General features: G+C 28.7%; 2 protein-coding genes and 1 pseudogene across 2 annotated transcripts; 2 read left to right on the forward strand and 1 right to left on the reverse strand.

The window, feature by feature from the left end:
• The first annotated feature begins 8649 nt into the window (after positions 1 to 8649).
• Positions 8650 to 10446, forward strand: LOC124841864 (alkane hydroxylase MAH1-like). The gene has a single exon (XM_047318235.2). It carries the CDS (start codon positions 8745 to 8747, stop codon positions 10269 to 10271), a length of 1527 nt encoding a protein of 508 aa, XP_047174191.2. The 5' UTR covers positions 8650 to 8744; the 3' UTR covers positions 10272 to 10446.
• Positions 10447 to 13421: 2975 nt separating this feature from the next.
• Positions 13422 to 15086, forward strand: LOC124841872 (alkane hydroxylase MAH1 pseudogene; annotated as a pseudogene).
• Positions 15087 to 17721: 2635 nt separating this feature from the next.
• LOC148199984 (protein neprosin-like) lies at positions 17722 to 20041 on the reverse strand. Its single transcript, XM_088114310.1, has 7 exons — positions 19892 to 20041; positions 19706 to 19792; positions 19378 to 19572; positions 19103 to 19270; positions 18972 to 19025; positions 18601 to 18747; positions 17722 to 18087 (listed from the first exon to the last, which is right to left on the reverse strand). The coding sequence occupies exons 1-7, from the start codon at positions 20039 to 20041 to the stop codon at positions 17722 to 17724; spliced, it is 1167 nt and encodes a 388-aa protein (XP_087970436.1).
• Between the last annotated feature and the right edge of the window lie 4163 nt (positions 20042 to 24204).

A 24204-nucleotide genomic window follows, 5' to 3' on the forward strand; every position in this document is an offset into this window, starting at 1 on the left:
TCCATACACAAATGAATGAAATGAGATGACTCACGTTGTTGGAATTATTGGGAATGATAATCATAAGTTTTCTGTCATTAATTTAAGTGAGTGATTTTGGAATGTGCTGCTGAGTTCTTAACTATGGTGACCATTGATACAAAAGAGACGACTCTTTGAATTGTATCGTATGAATTTCATTGCTGTTTATTTAAGAAATCTTTGAGTAATTCATGCTATAAATAAATATTTTTTTATATAGTTTATAGACGAGAACCTTCCCCCTTCTATCATTTGTAAATAATAGTTTATGAAAAAAGAAAACACACTAATATGAAAATATGTGTAAAACTTTTTCTTTTTACAAATCTTTTTGAGTAAAAAATTGAGTTCTTTATAATAAGACAAAGTCAAATATCTCTTCTCCTTAAACTATCATATTTTTTTTTCTTCTTTCAAACTTTATTTTATTTTATTTTTTCTCCTTTTTAGAATGTTACCGATTTAGACTTTCATGATCAATGCTTTTAGTTTTATTTTATGTAGCAAAGGATGTATCACCTCCCCAATTCGTTTAAGACATGTGTATTGTGTCTTAGGTTGACAAGATAGTTTGATGACAAACGATGTATCACGTCCTCAGTTGATAAGATTAAAGACACTTTATTGTTTGTTCAAGTATGCAAAACATTGAGAAAATTCGATGAAAAGTTCAAATAACGCAATAAGGTGCAGGAAGAACTCATGTAACTTAGTAAGACATTATGATAGTTCAATAAGGTGTATAAAGAACTCAGATAGCTCGGTCAAAAGTTTAAAAAGCTCAATAAAGTGTTATCCAAGCTATCTGGAATGTCCATCGAGTTATCTAAGTTCTCGATACACCTTATCGAGTTATCTAAACTTTCCGTCGAGCTATCTATGCACCTAACTGGGGTTATCAGAACTTCGAAACAAGCTATCCATTCACCTTGTTCAATTATTTAGACTTCTCATTGTGCTTTTCGAATATCTTGTCGATCTAAAGACATAATACACGTGTCTTGTCAACTTTATCACCTTGGGAACATGACATAATGTTTGTCACTGAATTATCTTATCCATCTAGAACCACAATACACGAATAATGATACACTGTTTGCCACATCAAAAATAAAATACTACACACATATCATAAATAAAAAACTAATGACATTTATCACGATGACTAAATCCTTAATTCTATAAAAGAAAAGAGATCAAAGTTTGAAAAAGAATAATAATTTAGGAATTAAAAGTATGTTTAATCTTAATAACATATTATCAAATGTTTCTTTTCTATTTGAAATAAGTAAGAAATCGTATAAGTTTAAATATGTTTTTTGTATTTTAAATTTGGTTATTTTTAGATTTTGTAAATTAAAAATTATTATATCTCTTACTTTCTTAAATATTTTTTTTTACTTCACGTGGTTAATGATGTTCATGTTTAAGTGTAACTAAAATAGTGTCCTAAAAACTTTTATTTTTTTACTGAAATATCTTTTCACTATTTTTGTTAAACAAATAATTGATAACGTGTGTATTATAAGTCACATCAACCATCACACATGAGGGCATTCTCATAATGATAGTTTTTTGTTTTCTAACATTTGAAGATGCAACTTTTAATTTAGAGACTGAAAAGAAAAAGAAAGACACTAAAAATTAAAATTAAACACGTTACATTGTTAATAATTATATGAAATCATCATTTTTTAAAATAAATAGAATGATAATATAAAAAATAATCTTTTTCATTTATTTAAAGACAAGTTATATATATAAAAACACTTTTTACAACTACAAGCATGTGTTTTCACTTTTTTTTATAATAAAATTATAATTATAAAAATAAATATAAATAACTTTTACAACTTAATTATAAATAGTTTTTATTTATTTTATAGATTATTTTTATTTATTCAATAGCTTATTTTTATTTATTTATTTTTAAAAATAATTAAATTTTAAAATCAGTTAAATTTAAAAATTAATTAAATTTAAATAAAACGATAAAAGATAAAAAATATAAGTAAATTTGACTAAAAAGGAAAATCTCCATTATATAAGTATAAAAAATAACACAAAATAGTTGGCATTACAATAAAGAGATTGTGACAAGAATAATTGATGAGATAAATATATAAAAAAAAGATGATACTATAAAAATATCAGAAAAAGTATTATATGATTAATAAGGTAATTCACTTTTTTTATATAACGACTTTATACATTTATGTCTCAATTATAATTATTTTAGAAATCATGATTATTTCTTAAATGTATAATGATAAAAAATAAAATGATTTTATTTATTGAAAATATAATTTTGTTTTTTTATTATAAAATTTACAAAATTATAAGTATTATGTTTCCATCAAATGTTTAAAGATAATAAATTTACATTTTTTCTTAATTTGAAGATCAATTTTATCCATAAGAAAATACAAAGATACTAACTACCTTTGACTCTATAAACTTAAAAGTACATTATTTTCTTAATTTTATTATCATGTGATGGTGATTGCTTTCTCTTTAGAGAATTTTCCAATACAATAATTTAATTTAATTGTTTGATTCTCTTCTTACAAAATATTTTCTTACCGTGTGATATTAAAAATTACCCATCTATTTTAATTTCAACATTAAAATCTTGAATTTTTACTTTATACGTCAAAAAGCTACATCTAACTTCAAAATATAAATTTAATATTAAAAATATATTAATCATAGTTACATAGATATATTTTTATAAAGGGAAATATTTGGATTTGTGATCACAGCTATGCTAGGTATAGAAGTTGCTTTCTATCTACGCGGATTTGAGTGGACAAAAGAAAATCCAGAAAGAAACAAATCCGATGTGGGCCTAAGCCATCTTAACACATCCCTATTTGCCGCACAGACCTAACCCTAACCTAATCCTATTCTAAACCAAACCCTAACCTTACATGCCAATCAAAGATCACTACACTTTCTAATCAATCTCCAAATCTATGATCTAAACCCCACACAATTCAATTCATTTCCACTTTTTATTTAATCAAATTCGATTCAAATCATCCATTTGCAAATTTAATAACCCTAAGCATGATTGTTTATTAATTGTTATGTATAAAATTTACATATTCTATCATTTCACCTTTTAATTTTGAAATGAATTTTTAATTTAATTTAATTTTATAAAATATAATATTCATATTTTTAAATATTTTATCTTTTTTATTCTTCAAGACATTTTTTAAAACTAAAACTATAATCATGATAGATTTTAAAATAAATAATATCTTATTTAAAACCATCTAAGAAGCACTTATTAGTGATGTATGATTTGTTAATGGAGAAATTTGCTGAAGGTTTTGTTGTATTATAGTATTAGATAGAAGGGCGGTGATGAAGTGACCGAAGCATGTTAATTGAAAGTTGGTCAATTTCATGCTACAGAAAGTTTCTTAAAAAGTAGAACACTACTCGTGCTGCCTTTAAAAAACCACCACAACTTGCCACACTAAATTCTTCTTCTCACTTTTCTTTTAAACGTAGTTTCAACCTATTTTTCTTTATAAAAATGTTTTTTTATAACACTTATATCGATTCAAAATTCATTTTTTCAAATATTTTGGTCTTTTATATTTGGAAAGAAAGACAAAAATTGAAGGATAAAATTGGTTTCAGGTTATTTATCTTTTTTCTTTTATTACCTAGGCTCTTGCTTTATGTGAATATTAATTGATTCCATTCACAGCATCTTCTGTGTTCAAACTGGTTTTGCATTGCTTTATATGTGTCACAAATTTTACACTTTATTGGAATAGAAAATAATTTCTTTTGTTACTGTGTGAATGCTGTTGAGTCAATCACATTTTTTCAAAAGCAAAAACACAATTTCTTTTACAAACACTAGTAAAGAAAATGGACTATGATGTCCTTGTTTTTCGGCCTTTAACATAAAAAAACACCGTCGTCGTATTAGAAGTCGTTAATTGATGTCAGAATGGTAATTTTGTGATATTAATTGATGTTGAAAATGGTAATTTTAAATCAAGTCCAAAAATGTATTTCCAAACGTCTTTCTCCTTTTTTTTATAAATGAGTCATTTTTAGAGTTTTATCAAACTTGAAAAAGCATAAAACTAACAAATTTGTATGAACTCCTTTTCAAATATGAACTAATATAAATTAAAACAAATGTTGCATTTCTTTAAATGACCATAACTTTTACTCTGATTGATCGATTTGGTAGTATAATATATCAATTTGGGGTAAAAAAATTTCCAATCACGTGGCAGCCGGCATAGCCGGTTGTTTCTTCTATATTTTAAAAAAAATTTTGTTTTCTATTTATTGTCAATTTATTTTTTGCTTTTTAAACTTTGCAAAAATATTTCACAAAAGATTTTGAATTTTGATCTAAAATTTTTTGTGGGAGTTTCTCATGATTTTTTTGGCACTTTGAACAAATTTTCAAGTCATTTGGAATTTGTTTGAATATATTCTTAGTTTTACCCTAAGAACAACAAAAACAAGTTCAACAATATCAACAAGTTTAACCAATTGATAGCCCATAAAAAAACAAAAATAAAAACAAAAGTTCATAAAAAACCCAAAACGAAGCTAACCTTCTTGAAGGTGAGTTTGCCTTCGGAATAAAGTGTTGCCGCTGGTGAGAGAGAAAGGAGAATGCATTTATGCTCCAAAGAGTACCTGTACATGAAATCAATTGGTCAAAATGAAAGAAAATCATACATAAATTTGCTATTGAACATGCATTTGTGTAAAATCAAAGAAAGATTACATGTGTTTATTGCCGAAAGCTTTGTCCAAAAAGGGTTTGAGTTTGAGCATAGAAGAAGGTTTCGCGCAAAGATAAAGTGAATAAATTTTTACCCTTCCGCTCAAAGTTTTAATGAATCCACTAACATATAACGTGTGCAAAGTGATGTTCTAACGTCTTATATCTCTTTGACGTTTAAAACTAGAGCATTCAACGTCATACGTGAGTACATTTTCACCTTTACGCCAAACATGTCTCATCAATTTTCCCTAATATGACGTCAAAAATTGAGAATTTCAACATCAATTTAACCATATAATGTCAAAAATATAAATTCTAATGTTAAAATTCAACCTTTATTTATAAAAATGTCATCGATCATGTTTTTACGATAATTTTTTCGTATTAAAACATTAAACGCGAGATATCAAAGTCTTTTTTATACGTACTAGTGGAAATTTACCTACAATATGATAATGTTATAGATTATATTATAGCATTAATGTTTAAGCTATAGTATTAAATTGCAGAAAATTTATATTATATGGTCATCTGAAAAATTTAAGGTAAGATAATTTATATTAGACATAGGATTTTAACAATAGTTAAAAAAATATAAATAGTTTCGAAACCTTCATCAATGAAAATACTAAAGAGGATTAAAAGTATCCTTATTATTTAAAATTACAACAATAATTAAGTATGGCTTACTTAAGGTTCTTTGTTTTAGGTCTTTTAAGTAAGGTTTTAATTTTTTCCTATTAATATATTTTTATTAAATTACTTGTAAATTTATGTTTGAGAATAAAATTAAATTAAATTATTATGAGTGATTCTTAATTTTTATTGGTACTGAAAATGATATTTAATGAGTTAAGAATTTTTTTCATATTTTATAGGAAGGATGGAGAGGAGAGGAGAAGGGTAGAGAGGGTGGGAAGAAGGGAGAAAAGCACTCTTCATCCTTTCATTTGGAAAGTATATAAAAAAAAACAAAGTTTCAGAGAAAGACAATTTTCAAAATCACGTTATAGTTTAAAAACTAAAAATATAAATAATCCTTAAATAATTTATTTTAATTTATTCAATATATACAAGAAAATAAATTTATTTTCGTCCCTTCATTATTAATGATATACATTTTTGTTTTTGCTTTTTTTTGTTACCTCGATTGAATTAAGTTAATGATAAAAATATTCATGTGTCATGTAATAAATATGAATGTTTTAAATATTTAACTTACATCCATAACTACACAATAAAATGTTTAATAACTCTTGATTGTTTGATGTAATATATCCAACAAATCATACATATGTAAGTATATAATAGTACATAATGACATTGCCAAAATGGCACCTGTGGGATTTGTATTTTTTGTCAAATAACCTTCACCAATGTGACCATAGGATCATAGACAATGTTTTCTTCTATAGATTTGTCTAACGTTGGTGCTACATTTTAACTTATCATCTCTCATATTGTCAAGTTTGTATAAAATGTTGTCAAGTCATTTCGTTCATACAGGTTTATTTGGTATAAGATTTTTTGGTAAAAGATATTTTTGTTAGCTTTAAACTAATGAAATTTTATTGATACGAAAGATAGAACTTCCAATCTTAAATTTCATTGATTGATAATATTAGTCAATGACATATAATATAAATAATAAATTACTCATCATCAATTAAATTAATTTATTGATGGAATTAAAATGAAACATACTTAGCAAATGACATATGTCTCCCCTTGTAAACTTAATAAAATCATTTTTTTTCTTAAAAAAATGAGATCAAATTAAAAATAATCAAAAATAGTAAAAGAAAAGCTATTAAACCTATCATTTATAAAAAAAAATTGTGCACTCCATCATTTATTTAAATAATAATGATCACAAATTATCAACACTAATCACTAGCTACAACTTCATCAAATTCATTAACTAAATTGAGAAACATAGGCAATCATAAAATTCAGTTCATGCACGTAACTCCAAGATTCACCAACAATTCACCATTTGATGTTCCTACGAAATGTTGGCCCCTTTTTAATATATAGACATGAAAATCTTCCATAGATATCATCATTAGCTAGTGATGAATAATTTATGTTATTTACGTGATTTATAGCCAACAAACACAAAGGAAAGTATATGAACAAAGGAATATGTATGAATGCATAAGGACAACAAAAAGATTCCTATTTAGTGATGCATTTCAAGGAATGAAAACTGTTCAAACATGGGGCCACAAATTAAAGTAGGCTTGCTCATTATCATTATTCTCAAACAATAATTCCTGGAAAAGTGAGTTTAAGACGGTGATGCCTCTTGTTTTATACAAAAAAGGATAATAAAAAAAATCAATATAGCTTTATATTAAAGCAATGATTCCAAATCAAAAATGGAAGATAGAGATCATTAATTGTGTGTAATTCACATACAATTATATTTCTTTAAGCAGTGGGTGCAGAAAGAGAAAAAAAAAATCTTTGGGCCCAACAACAAGATTACTGAATTTCTTTTTGCAGTCAATTTTTCCTCTTACACTCTTTTTTTTTGGGCTTTTAGTATTTTTCTTTTAAATTTCAATTTATGTTATCACATTAATTAAATCATTCATAAACATTAAGAAACTTCATTTTCAAATTCACCTCAAATCCATTTAAAAAAACAACACAAAACTTTACCTCAAATCTATTCTCTCACTGTGTGAATGTATATACATGTCTAGAATGTGTGTTTGGATTGGAAAAGATGATTTGAGAAAGAATGAGTAAATGAATTTGAAAGGATGAAGAAAAGATTGTGGTGTTATTTATATTAAGGGATACAGGGATGGATTTAAAGGAAAAATTTGTGAAAATTTGTGAATGATTAGATAGACATGGAAGTTAAAAAAGTATATTAGTAGATTTAAATATAAGATTACCTTTTGCACCTAAGTTATAATAAAGTGAAAATAAATTAAATTTAGTTAACGTTCATTTTAAGTTAATAAAAAATATGATGTATTTTTTTAAAATACACATTTTAGTAAGTGTAATTAATTAAAAATAATATATTTATATGATTGGTTGAAAATAATTTACTTTTAAATATTTGATTAAAAAATTAATACCATCGATTACTTAATTTTGTCATTATAAAATTTATTAGTATTTTAAAAAATATTATTTTAAACAAACTTGGAAATGAAATTGGAAATAAAAGACATGAGAATCGGGTACATATACACAAAGAAGCAAGAGAATCGGTTCCCTAGCTAACATTAGGAATGGGTTGTAAGATCCAGGAAATCGGTTCCCTCCAAACATAATCGGTTCCTTCACCCCCATGCAAGGTTATATTCATAATTTTGGTTGCCATCTACAGTAAATCTGCGAAAATCTCTGCTATATGGGAGGATAACAATTTGATCTCTGACCCACAATGTGATTATAACTATATTCATTATATATATAAGAAGTGAGTAATATAACAATCTGTGGAAACAGTGGCTTAGGGCGTCAACATCATACTTTTTCCAACATCTTGCAGCTTTGGTGGATGGGCCAAAACAATGGTAATAAACATATAAGACGAAATTATGTACGAAGAGATAAGGAAGATTGCTGTCTCATCTCAAAATTATTGTTTCTTTCTTTATCTTATTAAAAAACAATCAGAAACATATAACACCAAGTTTACGAATTTCAGAATTTCAAATCTAGAGTGTTCCTATACACCACACCAAAAGTGTCTACGTGTTGAGTCAAGAACCACCAAATCAGAGTCTGCCAACATTAATGAACTTGAAGTACAACTCACAGAATTCGTATCTGTATATATATTAAACATCTCACATCATTTAAATGTGGGACAAACATGATAATATAAAAAATAATAATGGTAACATAAACTATAATCTAATCAGGATTGAATCTTCTATATAACAAGACATAATCAAAATGTCTTGTTTATATTTACAACATGGCTTTCTTATTGGTTGGCTATGCAGGAGCAGCAACAATTGCAGCACTCCTCTGCATGTTACGCTTGTTCTATCTCAGACGATGTTGCACGAACCCCATCTTCACTGAATACCCTTTTGTCGGCATGCTACCACACGTTCTTTGCAATTTGTGGCATGCCCATGATTATTCAACTCAGGTTTTGAAACAACACGGTGGAACTGGTGAGTTCGTTGGACCATGGTTTACCGGTATGAACTACATGCTCACCTGTGATCCCCTCAACGTGCATCATATGATGAGCAAAAATTTCCGTAACTACGTCAAGGGACCCGAGTTTCGTGAGATTTTTCAGGCTTTCGGAGATGGCATTTTCACTGCTGATGCAGAAGCTTGGAGATACAGCAGAGATCTCTTCCATTCCTTGCTCAAACATAAAAGCTTCGAAGTGTTTCTGGAGAAAACTATTCAGAAGAAGGTGCAGAACAGCCTACTTCCTTTATTGAATCACGTGCAGCAACAAGGGTGGGTGGTGGATCTTCAAGATGTCTTCAATCGCTTCACTTTCGATAACATATGTTTTACAGTTCTCGGTCGTGACCCTGAATGCCTTTCCATTGATTTTCCAGAAGTTGCAATCGAGAAGGCTTTTAACGAAGCGGAAGAGTCCATATTCTACAGACACATAGTGCCAACGTTTGTTTGGAAGATGCAGCAATGGCTTCAGATTGGTCAAGAGAAGAAGATGACGGAAGCATGTAGAACACTTGATGAGTTCATATATTCATGCATAGCGTCCAAGAGAGAAGATCTAAGCAGGAACGAGGAAAATGAAACGGGAGAAAGTTTTCATGTTGACTTGTTAACAACTTTGATGAGAGAAGGAAAGGGAAAAGGAGAAGCACATGAGGATATATTTCTAAGAGATGCTGTGTTCAATCTTTTTGTGGCTGGGAGAGATACCATAACTTCAGCTCTTACGTGGTTCTTCTGGCTTGTTGCTACAAACCCTTTGGTGGAAGCCAAGATTGTTGAAGAGATGAATGAAAAGATTGGAAGGAATGAAAAGACAGTTTTAAGGGCTGAGGAGGTGAAGAAGCTGGTTTATCTGCATGGTGCTATGTGTGAAACGTTGAGGCTGTTTCCTCCTATACCTTTCGAACGCAAGGAAGCAGTTGAAGCTGACGTGCTTCCTAGTGGGCATGGTGTTAATTCCAGAACAAAGATATTACTGTTTTTGTATGCAATGGGAAGAGTTGAAGAAATATGGGGAGAAGATTGCATGGAGTTGAAGCCAGAGAGATGGATCTCAGAGAAAGGAGGTATTGTTCATGTACCATCTTACAAATTCATTGCTTTCAATGCAGGCCCTCGAAATTGCTTGGGGAAAGACTTGTCCTTTATCCAATTGAAGATTGTGGCAGCAGCTATTTTGCGCAGTTACCATGTTCAAGTTGTGGAGGGTTATGTTGCAACTCCTAGCCTCTCCATTGTTCTTCTTATGAAGGATGGTTTGAAGGTGAATATAACGAAAAGAAAGTTTTAGTTTGACTTGAAAATTTGGACATCAAACTTGGTAAAAGAAGTATGTCTTGTCGGTTGTGTAATGTGTTCTGTCTGTAACATTATTAGAGCATTTCGTCTCTTATAATAAGAAAAAGGAAATTATCATTTACTTTTTCAATGACTTCACTATAATTTGTGTGTGTATACCTTACCCTTTTAAGGAAATTATTATTGAGATTTTTAAGATATATTTCTAAGGATGAGGTCGAGTAAAATAAAAAGTATATTTCATTCAACTCGTAATCTTAAAAATTAAGTATTTGTTAACTTTATTATTATTATTATTATTATTATTATTATGTCTCTCAGTTTGCTTGTAAAATTTTTAAGGAAAATAATAATTTGACAACAAATTTCAGTATTACAAAAAAATAAAATGCCTTTTCTTCTCCGGTAATACTGTTGGAAACTCTTATCTAAAATTGGTCATTCCCTAAAAAAAGCATCTATACAAACAATATCTATACATAATATTTTATTATAGTTCCTTCATTTTTCTATTTCTGTTTCTCTTTTTCATTTTTGTCACATTTTTTTTATCCATGTCTTGTATATTTCTTTGTACTATACATCAACAATAGGACAACACTGCATCATGCAATGTCATTCTTTATTATGATTCAAGTTTCATTTGTTTCTTGTATGGTTATTTAATATACAATAATTTCAATTCTATGGCATGTTAGTTAGGTGTTGGTTGGGATTCATTTAACATGCATTTTATGAATGTAATATTTTCTTAATTGTAGTCATTTTTTAATTTGGATAAGATCTCAAATGGGTATTTATAAAAATAAATTTAAATTTACTATATTTATAGTTTTTACGATTTTTTTTCTAATCATAGGTACAACGTCATTTTCTATCTATCTTAAGAGCTGGTCCTGGAATACGATGAAATGGAATACGATTATTTTCCATGTATATATATATACGGTTGAACTTACGTATTTCGTATTTCTTTTCTAATAACTTGGTATTTATTTCATTGATATTTGTAAAAACGTATATGTGATGTGATATGTTAACGTTTCGTGTACTAGCTACTTAACCAATTGAGGTTAGTGACTATCATTATTTGTAATTGAAATAATCATTAAATATTGAATGATATTTGTCGCAAATCTATGATCAGACTAAAATAGCGATTGAAAAATTTTAATAGCTAAATTTTAGTCACTAATTAATTGATGGTTGTTTATATCAAACGAAAGTAAAGTTTTAGTGACCGAATTTGCAACCAAAAGAATTCTTGTGTTTGTGATCGAAAATTCGATAGTCGCTAAATGTGTATAACATGATAATTACCGACTGAAATTTTTTGTTATTAAATGTAGTGTTTTTAGTGATTACATTAGGGAAAATAAAATAAAATCTTCTTAACTTTTAACTTATTTTATGTTTATCTTGTTTTTGTATTTTACAAGTGATTCCTTTCTTTATGTTTGTAGCATTGAGTGTGATTCTAGTGCTTCCGGTGTGAATAATTTGGATTATCGATAAACTTGTCTGGTTAAATATACGATCATTTCAAATCTATAAATATTCATTACATGTTAATTATGTCTTAGTTAATTAGTTACAATTCATTCAACAAGCATTTATGAATGTAATATTCTCTTAATTATGTGTCATATTTTAATTTGGACAAGATCTGAAATCCTTATTTATAGAATTAAATATAAATTTACTATATTCTCTGTATTTTTTACGATATTTTTCTAATCATAGGCCCTAGACCATTGTCTCTCTATTTTACGAGCTGATCCTGGAATACAATGAAATGGAAACATAGAATAAGAATATTAAATCTATTTACAAATGAAGTTAATATTGCATCCAACTTAATATATTAAAGCATTAAATGTGAGTCATTTTTCTCCCATATATACGGTTCAATTTACTTAGAACTTTTCCAATAACTTGCCATTTATTTCATTGATATTTGTAAAAACTTAAATGTGAATTGATATGATATGTTAAGGTTTCGTGTATACCTACTTAACCAATTGATGTTAAAATAAATGTTCATACATAAGACATGAAAATATAAAAAAGAAAAAGGTGCAAAATCAACAATTTTAAATTACACTAATAATTTTGAATGAGATAACACTACAAGAAAAATATATATTAGAGTTGGTAAAAATTAACGCATGAATAGAGAAATAAAAACTAATAATACTTATTTTAAATAAAAAGTACTTCAACAAAATACAATATAAAACTAAAAAATTTATAGTGGATAAAAGAGATGAAAAAAGTGTAGACAAAGAAGATGAATATAAATAAAAGAGATGTGTGTTGATGAAGAAAATACATTTGAATAAAAAATATGAACATGAAAAGATTTATCTTAAACTTAAATTTTAAGATTAAAAGTAATTTATTATTCATATTTCTTTATTATGAAAGTTTACATATTTATGAACTTAAATTTAATTGATATTAATTTAAATAAATATTAAAAACATATCATATTAATATTGATTTAATTCACACTATTTTAAATAAATCATAAAAAGAAACAAAGTTGGTGTAGATTTATGAGAATATATAATATCTAAGCAAAAGATATAGTATATCATATGCAATCAAAAGAAATAAAGAAAAATAAACGATATTATTATATTAGTATTTAAATTAATGAGCTATTCATTACCCTTAAAAAAAGCACATTTCAAAACGTCATTTTCCAATGCATCATCGCCCATTTTCTTCATAACATTATCTTGTTCAGTCGTATTTGTCAACAAACATTGGGTCTGCACGTAAAAGTAGGGCAATGTTACATCAAAATATTTAACCATATTTTGACATAATATATTTATAACTTTTTTCATTAAATTTAAAATAAATCATCACAATAACAAAAAAAATAATAAATTAGTAAAAAAATAACGTATATGTTAAATTAAAATGTTGTAAGAAAAAAAAATTATGTGTGAAAATATTTTTTCCTTAAAGTATCCGTTTTAGCAAATCAAATCCTTCGTCCTTTTCACTAACTTCTAACAACCTTCATCATTTAATAATGACTACATAATTCAACTAAAACAAATATCTAATTGATTCTATATAAGATGTAGAAACAAAGCTACAAACATCACAACACAACCAAATAGCTTTTGTTTCGTCGATTGATGTCTAATAGCGATGTTTTGCTATGCAGCAGTAATTGCAGCAGTCTTCTGCATCATCTATTTCTTCCATCGGAGACTATGTTGCAGATACCCTCTCTTCACCGACTACCCCATCACCGGAATGCTACCGGAGGTACTCTGCAATCTGTGGCGCATCCATGATTTTTCAGTTGAGAAGCTGAAATCACATGGGGGAACTGGTGAGTTCACTGGACCATGGTTTACAAACATGAACTATATGGTCACCAGTGACCCCATCAACGTGCACCATATTTTGAGCAAGAATTTCAACAACTACGTCAAGGGACCCGAGTTTCGTGAGATCTTTCAGGCTTTCGGAGATGGGATATTCACTGCTGATGCAGAAGCATGGAAATATAACAGGGATCTCTTCCAATCCCTCTTTAAAAACAGAAGCTTCGAGGTGTTTCTGGAGAAAACCATTCGGAAGAAGGTGCAGAATAGTCTACTTGTCGTGTTGGATCATGTGCAACAACAAGGGAGCGTGGTGGATCTTCAAGATGTCTTCAATCGCTTCACCTTCGACAACATATGTTCCACAGTTCTTGGATACGACCCTCATTGCCTTTCTCTTGATTTTCCCGAAGTTGCAATCGAGAAGGCTTTTAATGAAATAGAGGAGTCCATTTTCTACAGACATGTAATGCCAAAGCGTCTTTGGAAGCTGCAGAGATGGCTTCAGATTGGTCGAGAGAAGACGATGACAGAAGCATGCAAATCGTTCGATGAGTTCATACATGCACTCATAGCGTCTAAGTTGGAAAAACTAAGCAAGTACAACGAAAATCAAACAGGAGAAGCCTGTGCTGATTTGCTGACAACTTTGATGAGAGAGGGGAAGGAAGAACACGATGCTGGCTTTCTAAGGGATGCTGTGTTCAATCTTTTTGTGGCTGGGAGAGATACCTTAACTTCAGCTCTCACCTGGTTCTTCTGGCTTGTTGCTACAAACCCTTTGGTGGAAGCCAAGATTCTTCAAGAGATGAATGAAAAGATTGGAAGAAATGAAAATACAGCATCGATTTTAACTATAGAGGAAGTGAAAAAACTGGTTTATCTGCATGGTGCTATATGTGAAACATTGAGACTCTTTCCTCCTATACCTTTCGAACGCAAACAAGCCCTTGAAGCTGACGTGCTTCCTAGTGGTCATGGTGTTAATCCAAGAACAATGATATTATTTTCACTGTATGCAATGGGAAGATTTGAGGAAATATGGGGAGAAGATTGCATGGAAATGAAGCCAGAGAGATGGATCTCACAGAAAGGAGGTATTGTTTATGTACCATCTTACAAGTTCGTTGCTTTTAATGCAGGACCTAGGACTTGCTTAGGTAAAGAGTTGTCTTTTCTTCAAATGAAGATTGTTGCAGCTGCTATTTTGCGCAATTATCATGTCGGAGTGGTGGAAGGTTCTGTTGTGACGCCAAATCTTTCTGTTGTTCTTCTGATGAAGAATGGTTTAAAGGTTAAGATAACAAAAAGAGAAACTTAATTTGATGTACGAGGGAATTTACTATGTCAGATGTACAATGACTTTCCATATGATATAATGAATCTTATGTGTATCATCTGTAGCTTCTGAGAAAATGGAAATGGAAATGATTATGAATACAAGAAAAGAAAAGATCGAAATGAACAATTCTTGTGTAAAAATAAAAAGGAGTAAATTGGTTTTGAGGAAACATGCTGCTCAAGTAACTGTTACTTACTATCATGCATATAGTTTATTATTCTCTACAAATTATGTTTGTGTATAAGATAGTTTAATACTATAAGAAAAATGATTCATTTTAGAAAAAAAATATAGTTACTAATTATTTTAGATAACAAAAAATATAAAAAATTATAATTAAAATGTGAATTGACTTCTAAATTGATCAATAACCATATAGAAATAATCTTTAGTTTATAAAGTGATATTTAATTTCATCACTATAATGAATAATTAATTTTTTCATTGATTGCTGGTTATAAATTTTCTTATAGTGTAAATGTTGAACAATATAAATAAATATTTCCATTTTATCCAACCATAAAGGTAGTGTGGAATCATAAAGGTAGTGTGAAATGCTTTCTTTTGGAATAATGTATTCAACATAATAAATGAGAATAATAATAATAAAAATAGTTTTATATTTAACTAAATTTTTAAAAATAAGTTTTATATCTCACTTCTATATTTCATAATAGCAATAATAATAATAATACATAATACATACTTATAATAATAATAATATCACAATAATAAATTTAAATTAGAAAATATTTTGTCTAATTTTTACATTATTTTGATAATTTTATATTTAATTAAATTTTACAAAACTAAATATTATTTAAGAATTTTTTTATCATATATATATATATATATATATATATTATTTATTTATCATAATATTTTTCATTATTTTACACTAGATATAAAGAGTAAACTTTTACATTTATAAAAAAAAAGAAAACAAAACTAAAAAGTATTGAAACAAAAATAAAGGTGTCAATTTGATTTATGTTTTTATAGGTTAGTCCTCACTCACTTTTGAAAAAATCCTCCTTTTAGAGAGACCTCAAATAAGGAGATAAAAAAAAAAGCTCGAGGCGCAAAGATCCTCTCAAAGTAAGTTATGGTTAATGTCAAAGTAGCATTGACCTCATTACAAAACCTTAATTAACTTTTAAAAATAACACCTTTATCCTCTGCCAAATGTCAAGCACAACCGTCTTGAGCCAAAGGTCGAGACGGGATAGTTTAGTCAAATGTTGAGACAAGTCATTTCAAACCAAAATTTGAGACTAGTTGTCTTAGGCCAAAATTTGAGAGCCGCAAACACAAACTGAAGGATGAAATAGGTTGACATGGATTGAAAGTCAGGGTAGGCTGACCATGCCTAAAATCGAGACTTGCCTACCCTTGACGAAGGTCGAGACATACCAGTTTGGGAAAATGGACAAGATAGTTGAGAAAGGTTGTTCTAAAACGAAGGACGAGACGATCGAGGGTTGGGTGGGATGAAGGTTAAGACGGGTTAGCTCAAGCCGAAGGTCAAGACAGGACCAACCCTAGTTGAAGGTCGAGGGGAGCCAACCAAAGTCGAAGGTCAAGAGGAGTCAGGTCCATGATAACAAAGGTAGGTCGCCCTGATCGAAAGTCAAGACGGTAAGGTGAGGTTGATGATTAGGACAGGACAACTCGAGTTGAGACGAGCTAGCTCGGATTGAAAGTTAAGACGACCTGACCTAGACCAAAGATTGAAAGAGACTAACTTGGGTCGAAAGTGGAGACAAGAAGACTTGACCTGTGTATTGGTGAATGGAAGAAAATATAATGTTGAGAGTTGGGAGAAAAAGATAATTTAACATTTAAATTTTATAAAAATTGTAATCGTCACTAAATTTATTTGTGATTAACATATTTAAGATGAATTTAATACATCTTATTTTTTTCTTCTGTCTAAGCATTCTAATATGCAAATTATTTAGGGCATAAAATCATCTAGGGCATAAAATCATTGAAAAAGGTGTTGCTATGGACAAAAACATGCTAGAAGTGACACCAGCACCCTAGAAATAGATGCCTCCGGTATGGAAATTGGGGCTATTTTGACTCAACACCAGCAACCTATTGATTTTTTCTCAAAATATTGGCTCATAGGATGCATAAACAGTTAGCATATGCAAGGGAAATGTATGCCATAACTCAGCATTAACCAAATGTATTCATATATAATGTTATACCCGATAATTATAATGAAAAGAGTTATTACATTGCTCCATAATTAAGACAAATAGTATACTTTATTTAAATATACGCAAAATTTTAAATCAACAATTTAAAGTAAGCGATTTAATCAATGAAATTTAAAATTTATGAAAAATGAATTAAAATTTAAAATTTATGCAAAATAAATAAAATAAAATTGTTGACATAAAATTTAAAATTCATGCAAAATAAATAAAATTTAAAATTTATGCAAAATAAAATTATAAATTTGTTACGGGTTACAAATTGTTGAAATTATTAATATGCAACTGAAAATATATATGAAAAAAAATTAAGATTGAATTAAAATAAATGCATTTAAACAGTAAAATTTGTATAATTAATTGACTATAAACAAAAGATTTCCAACTTATGTTATAAATAAATTAAAGATGAAAAATATCAACACTATTAAAGCTACCATCGGCAAAGAAAATATTATATATCAAAGTAATACATTCATAATAGTTTTTATTTATTTGATATAAAAAGGTTTAATTAAAAGCAAGTTAATTGCCACAGTTACCACCAGGTCCTCCAAACAGGAGAACGTAAACCGTGTATCCTTCTGAATGTCTAACATTATAACAATTGCGTTTATCAACCAAGGATTGAGTTTCATCTGCTTCAATTCCATGAGTTCTTCTTGATGAATCTTTAATCAACACTTCTTTAAAGTAACAAGCATGAGTAAAATTGTCATCATTAGGAAAATTTCCAGACCCCATTTGAGGACTACGAGTATTAAGATGGGTTCTTGTTCTTCCTCCCCATCCTACTTCATTAGCTGAATTCATGTTCGAGAATAATTTTATTGGAAAATATCCAATAAATTTATTTTCTACACTTAACCACCAATTTTTTGTCATTGGATCCTGAATAAAAAGAACACACTTTTATGAAATATATATATCATGCTTAGTATTAATTATGTCTACTCATTAAAAAAAAATTCAATTTACTTATAGCTTAGTTTGTCGAGAATAGTAAAAATTTGTTAATAATAGTTATTTTTTTGACGAATAACCGACGAGTAAAAATTTATCAATAAAAATACTATCAATAACATTTATTAACAAATATCACCTAGTCAGTAATTATCGTTGGATTTATATCTCAGTTATCGATAAATATAATTTTTTTATAATTACCGACGAATATTGTCTATCAATAATTATCAATACATATATTTGTCAATAAGTTTTGTAATTTAAAATGGGATATACAATATTAATTTCAGTATTTCTTGTAGTGTAATATAAAGTATTAATTTGTGTTAGCATTATATTCACTTAAAAAATATATTTCAAAAATTAAAATATATATTAATCTGATATGAGTAAAAGCTAGCTCTATCTAGTTAAAATTATATAAAAAATGATTATGACCTGAGTAATAGAGAGGAGAGACGCCATAGTTGGTCCTCCATATCGAGATACATTAGTAATGCGTACACCAAGATAATGATCTTTGCTAGTTTGAACAAAACCTGCACATCGAATATTATAGCATCCTGTCTTCTTGAAGTTATCTGACTGTAAATTTTTAATACCATGTCAGATTTTCAATAGGGATATTAATATGATAAATTAATTAATTAAAATATATTTAGGATCTCATATGGCTTAATCATATCCTTATACATGATATCTAAAAAAAATATCCTTCTCACGTACTAAAGACTTATTAGAGAGTATATCCAGTCTTTCATTTCTATAAACAAAGTAATCATAACCAAAATGTAATCATATGTCCTTACCGTCCATGAGGAATAAAGATGGGTTCCATAATCATTATATAATTCTGGAATCACCTGATAATGCATTGGATTAATTAGAATATTTATTATTACACACACAAAAAAGGTTAAATGTGAAAATTACAACTTACATGCCATCCTAATGAGATTTTGTTAGTTGATTCTATCGGTCCATTTTGAACCCATAAATGAGACATAGAGATTTGAAACTTTGTATCAACTCGTGGATTATAAACACTATTTACTCCACTGACTCCATAGTAAGGACCAAATTGTGGTTTAGGAGAAACTTCTGCAACCTAAAAAAATTCAATATATACAAATAAATAGTTAGATTGAAAAAATTAGATAGAATATAATTTATAAAAAATGAAATACTAAGAATTTAAACTATTTTTGATCTTACATGAACACCAGGAAGATCTTGAAGCAATATATGATTGTTTAACATTGATTTTTCTCGAATAAGATCATCTTTTGTTGTTCTGAGTATAGGAACAGTTCCCTTCGGACATTCATCTTTCTTCAATCCGAACATGGATTTAGTTCTTAAACTTTTCTGACTTGACTCTCCTATCACATTATGAAAGTTGGGTTTTCTCTGAATAGAAAAACAAGCAAACAAATATCTAAGAATAGGAAACATTACAAAAGCAAATTTGAAAAATAATCCTAAATATTGGAAAGAAAAATAAAGTCAAATTTAATTGTAATTAAAGGTTTTGGTTATATACCTGCAACTTATGATCTTTTAATAGAGGATGGTCAAATGATGGTTGTTTGTAAATATCAATACAATCAATAATATCTCCAAACTCCGTCTATCAAATCCAAAATAAAACACATAAATAAAATTAGTAATCCAGATTAATATCAACCAAAGGAAGCATATGATAAAACATATCAAAGTTGAGACATACATGAATAGTCTTCATAGAAGGCTTATTAATGAGCTTAAGTTGTCTCTCGAAGTCCAAATCTTCTTCCTCTGATATACTTTGAATTCCGTCAACTTTAAAACTAACATAACTACTCAACAAATACAATACAAAAAATAACATATGAGTCATCTTTCTCGCAACTACTACTTAACACAATATCTCTCACACACATACACACTTTTATATATATATATATATATATATATATATATATATATATATATATATATATATATATATATATATATATATATATATAAATTAAAGTATCAAATAAAACATAATGTAAAACCTCCAAAGTATATAGTAATGAATATAAAAAAAGATATAATAATTTATTGTATAGTAATATCATACGTTACTTGCTATGCATAACATGTGAATCAAAGTCAAACATATAATAATATTTTCTTTGAAATGTCACTAACAGCTATTAGAATATAATCGTTATTTTTATTTAAAGTTTATAACAAAACTAAAAATAAATATGTTTGAATTTAAATATCCAAGTCAAACTAAATCAAATGTATAATTATTAATTTCAATAGTAATAATTAATAATTGATCAAAATATAATTAATAAGTATTAAAATATAATTTTTTATTTATTTAAAAGTTGATAACAAACAAAAATAATTAAACTGAAAATATATTTGCATTTACATATCTGTTCTTCTTGATTTATGCAAACATTACTCATTAAATACCTTTATTACCTTTCTAAAATGACGAAAATACCGTAATATATCTCTACTACCTTTCTTGTTTTTTCTTTTTCGAAAAAAACAACTCAATACACACCTCTATTTATTATTATTATCATCACTATTGTTAAGGAGTACTTATAATTTTATAAACTCTATTTAATATAATAAAAATATTTTAATTCAAGTTGTTTAAAAGAAAAATTAGATAAAATTCTTTTGAATGGAATTAGTATAAATTTGTTTTTTTCTATTCTTGTTCGTCTTAATAATTTGAAAGGTTGAATTAATCAACATCTAAGTATAACTTTTTAATTGATTAAATTGTTTCTTTTAAAGAGTTGTCCTTTGTTCAAATGAAGATTGTTGCAGCTTTTGGTTGTTCTTCTGATGAAGAATGGTTTAAAGGTTAAGATAACAAAAAGAGAAATTAATTTGATGTCAGATGTACAATGACTTCCATATGATATAATTAATGAATCTTATGTGTATCATCTGTAGCTTCTGAGAAAATGGAAATGATTATGAATAAAAGAAAAGAAAAGATCGAAATGAACGATTCTTGTATAAATAAAAGGCTTAATACCTGTTTTTGTCCCTCTTTTTAAGGGAAATGTTCACTTTCGTCCTACCTTTTTCAAAAAGTTCAATTTGGTCCCACGTTGTGAAAAAAGTGTTCAAGTTAATCCTTTTTGGTCACGGCGTTAAATATTTAACGATTCTGCTGCCAGCTAGGAGTGTGGTGTGCAACGTGGCTTTTTATTTGCGTAACGTGGCAGTGACAGTTTAGGGTGTCGCGCGAAAGAGAAAGGGGCTTTTTTTCTTTGGCATGCCCAGGCTCGGGGCGACCGCGGAGCCGCTGCCTCCTTTTCTCTCGTCTCGCTTGCCTCGAAGGCGGTAACCCAGGGAGGACCTCGTCTCCGCCGCACGTCCAAACCTCCACCCGTCTGGCAGCCGTGAACCGATTCCCGTCGTCACCGATACCCGTCGCCACCGAGGCCACCACGATGGGTTCTCCTGGTCACCTTTATCTATATTCTGTTTCTGTGTGGGGATATAAATTTTCGAAGAATATGATAATGGTGGCATCCATTGGGTTGGTTACGGTTTCCCTATTGGGTATGAATTGTTGGGGATGAATGAGGACCAGTGTCAGCGTGCGTGTGAGGGGAGATATGGGTTAGGTTGTTTCTGGTACTTTCTGGCCCCTGGGTTTTGATCTCTCAAAACCCCTGAATGACCTTGGGGAGAAAGCACCAAACACAAAAGCACGGTAGTCCAATCCAACTGAAGGTGACCAGTTCTGAGGACTTGACATCGACTTAGACAAAGGAGAACCTACTGAACAGACTTCAACATTTGTTGCAGTTCCAGCCCTAGCAACAGGCGACAAAGTTCTTCGAATAGATGCCATCAATAGAAATCCAAAACAAAGTTTAGTAACCCCAAATGATCCCCGTGCGTACAATAATGGCTAGAAAGTATCCAAATTCCAAAACAATAATAAAACTCTTGTCTTTCAACACCAAAAACAACAGTTGTCATGACCTATTGGCTTTGACCAAGACCTTCCAAGTGACCATGTTACAGAGCCAAAGATGCAAAATAAAGCTGGCATCATAAAACAATGTAAGCAAAGCATGTCAGGTTAAATACTTCAGCAAAGTAAATTACAAGTAATCCTTCCAAAAATACATCAAGAGTAAGCCATCTCAAATCACAAAAAGTCTGCAAAACACGTTTCGTAATGCATATACAAAAACACCACAAGTCTCTATATATTAAAGCAACCAAAATGAGTAATCAACCAATAATGAGGAGCCGCCAGCAACTGTGAAAATGGACACGCCAAACATCAAGGTGTCTTATTCAATATAGCATTTTTAGAAACTTGGCAATTAACACAAGAAGTTTGAAACAAGTTACCCAAATGACAGCGAAGCAAAATGGAGTGTTGTTCCAACTTTCCAAACAAGTGGGGCGCTAAAAGGGAAGAACTTCGACACTGTAGAATGTTTCCCTTCTGCCGCAACTAGTTCTGTGGTCGTGTCTGAGTCAAATTAACAGAGATTCAGGAATCAGTGGAGGTCTTTAGATCAGGGGCGTGTGTGGTTGGGAGTGAGGGGCCGAGGGATGGACAGGGCTGAACGAGCCACGTTCTCAGTTAAATCCTAAACTGTCACTGCCACGTAAAAAGCCACGTTGCACACCACACTCCTAGCTGGCAGCAGAATCGTTAAATATTTAACGCCGTGACCAAAAAGGATTAACTTGGACACTTTTTTCACAACGTGGGACCAAATTGAACTTTTTGAAAAAGGTAGGACGAAAGTGAACATTTCCCTTAAAAAGAGGGACAAAAACAGGTATTAAGCCTAAATAAAAAGGAGTAATTGGTACTTGAGGAAACATAATACTTTATCATGCATGTAGTTTTATGCTTTACCAATTATGTTTGTGTGTAAGATAGTTTGATATTATAAGAAAAATTATTCATTTTAGAAAAATAAAATAGTTACTAATTATTTTAGATAACAAAAAATATAAAAAATTATAATTGAATTTTGAATTGACTTCTAAATTGATCATATTAAAAGTTTAAATTTTATTTAAAATAGAAATTAAGTTAATATTTAATTTATAAAGTGATATTTAAATTGATCACTATGAATAATTAATTTTTCCATTGATTTCTGGTTATAAATTTTCTTATAGTGTAAATGTTGAATAATATAAATAAATAAATATTTCCATTTTATTCAACCATAAAGGTAGTGTGGAATGCTTTCTTTTGGAATAATATATTCAACATAATAAATGAAAAAAATTAAATAAAAATAGTTTTATATTTAACAAAATTTATAAAATAAGTTTTATATCTCACTTCTATATTTCATAATAACAATAATAATAATAATAATAATAATAATAATAATAATAATATCACAATTATAATAAATTTAATTAGAAAATATTTTGTCTAATTTTAAATCTTAAAAAAACAAAAAATTATTTAAGAATATTTTATCATATATATATATATATATATAATATAAATTGTTTATCATAATGGCTTACATTCATTTTTGCATATGTAAAGAGTAAACTTTTACATTTATAAAAAAAAAAAGGTATTGAAACATAATATCGAAAAAATAGATATGTCAATTTCACCTATGTTCTATAGATCAATTCTCACATGATAGTTTTAATTTATTTGATATAAACAAGTTTAATTCAAACCAAGTTAATTGTCAAAATTGCCACTAGGTCCTCCAAACATGAGAACTGTACCAGAGTAGCCTTTTGGGTATCTAACATTATAACAATTGGGTCATCATCATGTAAATCTAAGTCATTATCCTCCATTTAAGCACTCTATAGCCCTTGTTGGGCTTTGCATTTAAGACATCTAAAATTTGTATGATTGTTTGACTATAAAAAAAGTTTTCCAACTTGTTACAAATAAATTAAAGATGAAAAATAACAATAATATTAAATGTACCATTGCCAATGAAAATGTCATCAAAGTAATACATTGATGATAGTTTTTATTTATTTGAAAAAAAGAGTTTAATTGAAAGCAAA

The sequence above is a fragment of the Vigna umbellata genome, chromosome 4 (genome assembly GCF_029865625.1).
Source record: "Vigna umbellata cultivar VRB3 chromosome 4, Vumbellata_1.0, whole genome shotgun sequence".
Classification (NCBI taxonomy): Eukaryota; Viridiplantae; Streptophyta; class Magnoliopsida; order Fabales; family Fabaceae; genus Vigna; species Vigna umbellata.

Coding starts and splice junctions, on each gene's coding strand:
- LOC148199984 (XM_088114310.1), bottom strand. CDS start 20,041: ATGACTCATATGTTATTTTTTGTATTGTATTTGTTGAGTAGTTATGTT. Junction 19,026..19,102: donor AAATCTCATTAGGATGGCAT/GTAAGTTGTAAT, acceptor ATGCATTATCAG/GTGATTCCAGAATTATATAA. Junction 18,088..18,600: donor CTCTCCTCTCTATTACTCAG/GTCATAATCATT, acceptor CTTTTTATTCAG/GATCCAATGACAAAAAATTG.
- LOC124841864 (XM_047318235.2), top strand. CDS start 8,745: ATGGCTTTCTTATTGGTTGGCTATGCAGGAGCAGCAACAATTGCAGCA.